This window comes from Balearica regulorum, chromosome 7 (genome assembly GCF_011004875.1).
Source record: "Balearica regulorum gibbericeps isolate bBalReg1 chromosome 7, bBalReg1.pri, whole genome shotgun sequence".
NCBI lineage: Eukaryota > Metazoa > Chordata > Aves > Gruiformes > Gruidae > Balearica > Balearica regulorum.
This window is the reverse complement of record NC_046190.1, coordinates 5,622,589-5,631,212: the sequence shown is the minus strand read 5'-3', so window position 1 is coordinate 5,631,212 and position 8,624 is coordinate 5,622,589. Positions and strand designations below refer to the sequence as shown.

Sequence of the window (8,624 nt, the reverse complement as noted above, 5' to 3'; positions counted from 1 at the left end):
TATACTGACCTCAACGCGTTTTTAGTATTCTACAATGCTCCATTGATTCTTCCTGGACAATGACAATCAGATGTCGTAGACAAAGGGAAATGAATGAAATCTGACACATTTATTTTAAAGCCTGCAGCAGACTAAATTGTAAATAAATCCTGCTTTTTCTGCAGCACAAAGGTTGCAGACTGACTGTCCCTGTGGACTCTGCTTGCTTCTCACTACTTAACAAACTTGCTAACGCTTTCTTTTGTCCTGATAGCAGTCTCTCAGCAGTACTTTTGGCAGACACATGTATTATGTGTCAAAACCGAAGTGGAAATAACTGATGGGAAGCACAAAAATCTGATGGGAATAATTATAATAAGGAAAAGAATAAACATCAAAACAGTAAAACATAACCACAAAGAGATACAGCCACAAAGCTTCTGAGCCGTTACTTGTCCAAGATGACCAGCAAGAGCCACTGTTTTCAGAGTTAAGATAGTTTTGTATTAATAGCTAACATTAACATATGCTACACTTGGATTTATATGTTAATTTCACCTATTTACATTCCTATTTACTTTCATACTGTTAGAACCCAAAGCTCTCACAAGATGAGCTTTAAATGTGCTATAAATTGCATATAGTAGATCGATTTATAGAATACCATTTTATTTAGGAATCCACTGACCACAGTTAGGACCTGGATACTACGTTTAGTATGAATTACTATTGTACATCTGTTCCTGAAAAAGCGTTGTGGCTTATACAACGTATTTTAACACCCTCCACTCTCTTTGTACTTGAGCTGTTCTAGTCACAGAATGTTCCGTTTAGTAAGCGCTTGTACACTTGGCGACTTGGTCACCGTGCTTTTCAAACAAACTCACATAAAATGAGCTTGTTATAATCAACCTAGCTGGTATACTCATTTTGTTAGCAGCTATGATTAACACCATGTATAAATGGTGTTATTTATACAGTTTGTTTTCCACAGCGCATTTTTATTTCCCCAGTGAGACTAATATCTGTCTCATAACTAAAGGCAAATCACACGGCTACTTACCTGTTCCTGCTCCTCTGAGCAGCAGCCACTTCAGTTCCTCCCTCCATCATGCCAACCCTTCCTCGGCGACTTCTCTGCAGCACCTTCCTCAGCCGACGCTCGAGCCTGAGCGAGGGACGCAGCCCACCATCCTGCCCTCCTCAGGACAGCTGCAGTCAGGGCTTGGGAACTCTCCATCGCTTCCACTAACTTAGGAAAACAAATAATTTGGCAAGTGGAAACTTAATCCGGCTTTTTTTTTTTATGCCCAGTATGTGAGATCAGATGCAAGAGGCTCTGAAGGTGCAGTTTTATAAAAATATGGGGTATGACGCGTGGCTACAATGCTTCTGGAAAGGCTGGTGATTTCCCTGAAAGGTGGTGACGACTTCTGTCCTGTATATTGTCTACACGCTTCCAAATGCAGACTGTTCCTGTGCAGGACTGGGACAGAATGAGCAAGAAGAACCATTATAGCTCAGGGAGGGACGCTGGAGGTAGAAAGGCTGATGAGGAGAGCACATATGTCTGAAGGATTATTTGGGATGACCAGAATGAGAGGGAACTCAGAAATACAAGGCTGATCAGGCTGGCAGCCTCAGAATGATCACCTGGCAAAGATACTAACAGAACTTCAAAGAGAGTAATGGATGTAGACTCCAAAGCAGCAACGAAACAGAAAAAGCAACTGTTCCCAGGAAGCATGATTTGGAGGACAGAGCCTTATGCACTGGACCACCGCAAGCCTTGGCACACCAGAATTTGGAGCCATGGTGGCACTACGCTTCGACAGAGGTCTTATTCAGGAACCAGAATTAGCTGGAATTGTGCCCCATGCAGCAGGAAAACGATCGATGCTTGGTTATCTTTGTGCATGTAATCCAGATTTCTGTGTTGCTTGTTTGGCTTCTTACTTCAGAGAAAGTTTATTTTCAACCAACTAGAAATGGTATAGCCTCACTAAACCAAACAGCTAGTCCTATCTACTCTCCATTTGTGAAAAGCCTACCTCTCTATTCTATTCTATTCTCAAAAGAATTCTAAATTCTGTTTCAAAGCATAAACTCTTTTTGTTAATCTGTGTAGCTAGAACTAAAATTCAGTTGTAAAATATGGCCATATGTTTTGAACTGACAGGTATCCCTCCTACTCACTCCTACTCTTTGACTTCCCCGATTTTGCTATCCTCTGGACACTTAGTCAACCTCCAAGATAATGAATTCCTACCAAGTAAGACAGAAGTCACACTCGGAGCTATTAATTATTTGTAACAACTCACAGAGACTAGAAATAACTTTATTTTCTATACTTACAAGTCAAACAGGCCTGCTGAAAAGCAATTACAAACTCAACATGCGGGTTCTTTTGCATTTACTGAAATGTGTCGATGCTGGAAATGAGTAAGCTCCCCATTTATTTCCAATTAAAACAAAGCATGGTATTTTTTAGCACTGGTCACAGCTCTGCATTTTCTTACCACCATTTTATGCTCATTTATCAACAGACGATAGAACAAAGCAACCTTACTTTTGGGATAAACTCTCACAAACTACCTAGACTAAAAAAAAATCCTAAAATATTTCATACTAAATTAAATATCTTTAAATTCAATAATTCTCAATGACAACATCTTATTTAATAAAACTATAATAGTAATGAATTTTCAGCTCCACTGAAGTCAATGGCAAAACTTACAGAACTTCATCCTCAGACTCTATTCCACTTCTAAAATAGGGATAGAGTTATCAGTCCTGAAAAATACTGCACTGATTTCCTTTTAAAATGACACTAAAGAATCTCAATTTTTACCTTTTTTTTTTTTTTTTTTTAATATATCTATCTATCTGAGTTCAGTAAGAGTCAGAAGCCCAACGTGCCGTAGTGCTGCAGTTCCAGTGGAGGTCAGAAAACGAAAGCACCATTTCAGAATTCACAGAAAATGGTCATTTACCTCTAGTGGTCACACCAATGACAACGTTAAGCTGTACTCAATTTTCCATTTTATAATTATCCCACTTTTCTTTAACTGCAGTTCTTAAAAGCTCCCCAAGAGAAACAGAGCATCAGATAGAAGTCTAATACATATCTAGAAGGCATCTCAGTAACAAACAGTGGGCACAAAAAGATGGGGCTCTTCCAGCACTCTCAGTGCTGATGTTAAGTCTGCTCCCTTGCAATTTAACAAAAACTTTAACTTCTCCAAGAGCACGGCGAGGTCATCATTAAATGGTTTTGACAATCTTTAAGATTTTGCAAATCATACTGAAATTCCTCTGTGCCCATTAACTGATTCTATATCATATAAAAAGGTTTTCTCATTTGTTTTGGTTTTAAGCCATGTTGGCATCACCACTTTTCAACACATTGTGCAGGCAGGAAACGTTAATGCTATTTGACATTTCACTGAGTGGCAAGAGTATTTTCTCCACAGAAGGGAACTCTTTATAATAATATTCATAAGTAGTATTTAGTGGTTCTCCCATGGCAATAGGTTTAGATAAGACATGGACAAACTAGACTGTACAGTGTACAGGAACTTCTCGGTACCAGGCAACACACAAATACCAGATATAATGCTGACAGAAATTGTTGCAGACTGGGAATACATCAATAGAATACATCCCAATTAATAAAACATAACATTACTTTTTAAAATTAGGGTTGAAGCTGTAATCTATATCAATAATATTACAATGATCAAACAGATATGGGAAAAAAAAAGTTACATCTGCAATGCACTTAAATCCCAAAATTCTTATGTCTGTTCCACATAAAAATCAACAATGAATAGTATTGGCCTAGTGTTTAAAATCAAACCAAGCCCAAGAATGATAGGAGATGTAACCCTCAGAGGGTAAAACTGAATTTGGTTCCTTTTTGGGAAAACACACCTACACAGATATTCTTGAGTAAGATTCTTTCTTGAAAGTTTAACGGGAAACTTCAAGTTGACTCAAGGTAAATCCTAGCTCCTGTTATCCGAGAAGATAAGAAACACAAATGCATTGGTATTGTCACGATGTTGTAATACATTACTGAATTATACAATAGTATAATAATAATTTCCCAAATTCCTACAACTCGTATGACTTGATAGGGACACAGACTACTAATGCCAACGTTCACGTCAGATAATAAAGTGCTTTCATAAAGCATCACAACTTCCTGTGTTTCCAACAGAAGTATTTAGTAAAATGTTATTAAAGATGTTAACCTGTGAGCTGCTGCACCATAAACAAAACACTAAAAACCCAGGAATATGATATTTTAAGTCTTCCCACACAACTCTGCAGAAAAAAATTGCAGCAAATCCCAGCAATGGTACCTCATGTCTTTTTTTCAGCACAGTTCTGAAATGTGCACTGAAGAGCTATAGGATAAACCTCCCAAGCTCTATTTCACATTAGTGATGTGCATTAAAACATCATCTCTTTTTAGACAAAGGATAAGGCTTATACCAAAAAAACCACTGTGCCACTTGGCTGCATCTCTTTGGTATATTTATAGTGCAACTATTCTGTTTCATCTCTAAAGGGGAAAGTTTTCCAAAGCACTGCATCCCCTGCCACTAAGAATCTACTATGAATTCCTACATTCGCTAGGACCTCAGACACCAACCTACAGCTTTAAACAAATGAAGAATGTGCAGTGAAAATTATTTATTCCTGTTTTTAAATATACTATTGAAATAAAATTAAACCATGCCAGATTTCACCTTAGAAAGTAACAGCATGTTTCAATTCTCTTGCAAGAGTTTGGGAGCATACAAATGCAAGCATAAATTTCATGGCAATTTTTAAAGACAGATATCCAAGGCGCTATTTGAAAAGATTTGCAATTTAATTAGTGGTAATCTAGATTTAGTCAACCTTAGTCTCTACAAAAAGACAACTGTTTCTCATTTTGCTTAGATCCTTAGAATTATTCAAAATGCACAGAAAGGCTAGAACTACTTAATTAAAATATATTGCAAGCATGTTTTTCTAAATTTATATTGCTAAAGCCTTGCCATATTGTAAGTTTTATTGGAGTTGGCCTTTAAACACAGTACCATGTATTCACACAAGCCTAGACATACACCTGTAACTCATACTGCTATTTGATAGGCATACCAACACACGAATATAGTACATATCATCCAGTGGCAGTGCAATAAAATGTGGTGCCATCGAAATGCCATTTAACGATTTTTCAACTTCTAAACAACAACATTCTTTCCGAACAGGTCTGTCCAACCAAACTTGCGTATTGTTGAACACTGGCTTCGTCGCTTGGCCCCTTCCTTCTTCTCTTATACACACTGTAAGGCATCACGGTTCTCTTGTGAAGTACTCTCACTCGGCCCAGTTCCTTAATACGACCTTCATCAACTGAATCAGAGAACACAAATAGTTATGTATATTGTCCATATGATCTGAATTTATGCAACTAACTTCAATATGCAGCATGAAAACTATATGAAGTAATAAAACCAATCTGCAGATGAAAGCAGAGCTGATCTACAGAGCTGTCTTCTTGAGTCATGGTTGAAAACAAAACCTAGCTTGCAAAGTAACTGTATTTGCGGCGTGTGAAAAAATAAATCATGCATCACACATTTCTAACGGTGATATATGGCATTTCGGAAAATACCTCTACTGCTGTATTTCAAAATTCACATTCATTTAATGCTCGCTGGAACCACTGCCAGAAGTGAAACTCTATCTGGGAAATACTTTCAAACACAATTGGCCAGAAGAGACTTGCTGTTGTTGCCATATTGCACTTAATTATTACATCACTTGCAAAACCCACCAGCACAGAGCACTCCCTTTCCCCAGTTGTGAAAAGTGTATTACATCAGCAAGAAGCCTCCATGCTGTTTGCCTTCGGTAAGCATCAGGCAATAAACCACTTCCACAGGCAAAACTCTCTGGCCCTCCAGCCCCCATCTTTTTTTCCTCATTTATACTGGTTTCTAAGTTTCTCTAGTAGAATGAAGTTAAACACATGACCTTACTTCAAGTCTGATCTGCAGAACGACAGAGTTAGCAGTGCAAGCACTAGCTGGGTGGACACAACATAACTCCTCAAGCTTTCAAAGATACACACACCGTAGTTGAATCTCATTTAACCTCACCTACAGACCCTTTGTGACTTAATTTAACCAGAACCATACACAAAAGAGCATTGTTGAACAAGTTAAAACTTCCTTATGTTTATTAACCCAATTGATGCTACTCTTGCTGAATAATAATGTTATATAGCTGCTGTGTGTCAGAAAAATTGGCTTTACAGTGCTAGAAAATTCTTTACAGAAAGCGAGAGAACATGCCACACGCCACTGCAGGATAAATAAATAAAATTATTACAACATACTGGTAAATAAAATCTTGGACTTTTCTGAACTTGAGGTTTAAAAAGCCATCAATGTAAGAGTCAACTTGAACACAGAAACTGAAATATGAGTTTGAGAACAGAACCATAGAAATTCAAATAGTAACAGAGATGCTTACTAGGAGGTCAGCATCTGGGGACATAAACTATGCAAAGACTCAATTGGTTTTTGGCATCGGGACATTATTCTGACTGAAGAGACAGCACAAGTAAGTATAATTGCTTAGCTTTAAGTACTGCATCAATCTGCCCCAAATTAAAATATTTTATATGTCCATGTACTTTCTTGATTTAGGTTAGGACATGTAAGGCTCCTAGAACAGGACCTGGAGGCCATTGACTCTACCCCGTCTCCCAGTGAAGCCTTCTGCTGATCAGTGGTTGACTCAAAACCAAACCCACTGCTGGGGACATCCAGATAATTCAAATAGCTACTTCATGAGTAAAAATAGGTTTTATTTATAAGAGAATAAACAGAGGTAGAACTTTCTCAGCAAGTTTCACAAAGGGCAATAGATCCAAAATGCAGAGGATAGGACACCAGCTCAGGGAAGCCAATTAGTCACCACGTCCTGTCTTGCCTTAGTTCACATACCTGAAGCTCACTAGAGACTGAAAAATATAGTTCACCTATTCTTTGTGTGTAAGTAGCCTTTGGACTTGCCACAGGTATGCTAAACAACTTGTCTGGAAGAAGCTGAAAAAATCTCTATTCAAATGTGACCCTTACTATGAAAAGCTTAATACTCTTTAGGCTTTAATAAAGACAAAGGAGGTCATTAAGTGCTTTTCTTTGCAAGACATTCTTAAGAACCTGCCCCTATTCATCCACAGAAATGCCTTATAAACATTTTTCTGCTGATTGCCTGAATTTAGTATGTGAAACCTAACAAAGCCTGCTTTACAAAGTTTAGAATGACTTCATTACTTTTATCTGTGTTTTGATTCCTAATATGAAAGCACAATGTATTTCTTAAGACTTAACGAGGAAAACGTGGTTTGAAGGAAGAAAATCTGAATAGTACTTGCTAAGATTGCATTCTCTGCTAATTATTGTTGGCAATTGCTTTAGATAAACACCAAAATCAAAAACACTTTATGGCTTTCTCTCCCTCTTTGAAACCCGTTAGGTTTTTGATGTGTGGCCAACACCTTTCTGATATCCCAACAGGTTTTTTTTTTTTTACTACCTGCCCTACTGCCTCTTCTCTTACATCCTCCTCCCTTCTCAAAGTTCACCAAGGAAAAATTTGCAAGTTTAGCTTCTGGAGGTGACACAAGTGTAAAGTTATTTTAACTTCTTAAATTGCAAAGTTGATATTTACTGCACCTCTAGGCTGACTATAAGTTTGTATCCTGAAATGGATTTACGCCAAGCCTAGCCTTCACAGTTTCATGCCAAAAGCACTTTCAAAGCTATTCACTACTCACTGTTGATACTCTTTGCTTGCAAATAATACTGAAGCCTGATACTCTGGATGAGTTCATCTTTTGGCCCGTAGCGTTCCTGGCCCCAGACTGCATTTCTTACAGGAACTAAAGCTACTGCACCTTTGGTTTCACTATAGCCTTACTGGCTCGGCTGAACTGTTCTTGCTGCTCAGCATTTATACCCTTACTCCACTTTTATTCATTACATCAAGCGCAGCTGGTGCATTACCCCCCTTGCAATCAGGCCATGCTAGCTCTAGCTCTATATATAGCAGCTATATGAAACAGTTGTTACGCCGAGGGTTCTAGCAAATTTGTTAAGCGCTGCAGCCAAGGCTTTTCTGGGGAGCGGTAAGGCTTGCCAAGCCATGCTGTAGACCGGTCCTTGCCAAGCCATGCTGTAGACCGGTCCTTGCCAAGCCATGCTGTAGACCGGTCCTTTCTTGGACTGTGACATGCGTTTATAACGCGACCCTCAGGCAGGAGAAGGCTCTCCCAGAGCAATCGAGAAACACCAATATCTTGGAAAAAAAAATAAAAATCAAGGTAATATGAATGCTTCACACATGGTTTAAGCTTAATACAGCCAAACTACATACATAGTATGTGCAAACTACATACATAATGACTTTGTAATGAATTTATCATCAGGAAAAGTTTAAAGCCAGATATGTTTGGTCTTACAAACGTACATTTGATCGACTGTATTTATATTTGTTCTACACATTAAGGTTGATTCCAGATTCTTCAAATAAGGTTTGAAAGGCAGAAAAATAATAGTCCAAATGTCTACAAA

General features: G+C 38.2%; 1 protein-coding gene across 6 annotated transcripts in view; it reads right to left on the bottom strand.

The window, feature by feature from the left end:
• Positions 1–2,282: 2,282 nt before the first annotated feature.
• Positions 2,283–8,624, bottom strand: part of ATE1 (arginyltransferase 1) — an 84,868-nt gene continuing 78,526 nt past the window's right edge. For 3 of the 6 annotated variants that reach the window (XM_075757756.1, XM_075757755.1, XM_075757753.1), the window contains exon 12: positions 2,283–5,391. In XM_075757756.1, coding sequence (XP_075613871.1) covers positions 5,213–5,391 — 179 coding nt within the window. In that variant the 3' untranslated portion in view covers positions 2,283–5,212. The remainder of the gene's footprint in view (positions 5,392–8,624) is intronic. The other 3 variants (XM_075757759.1, XM_075757757.1, XM_075757751.1) reach the window with 2 other exon arrangements.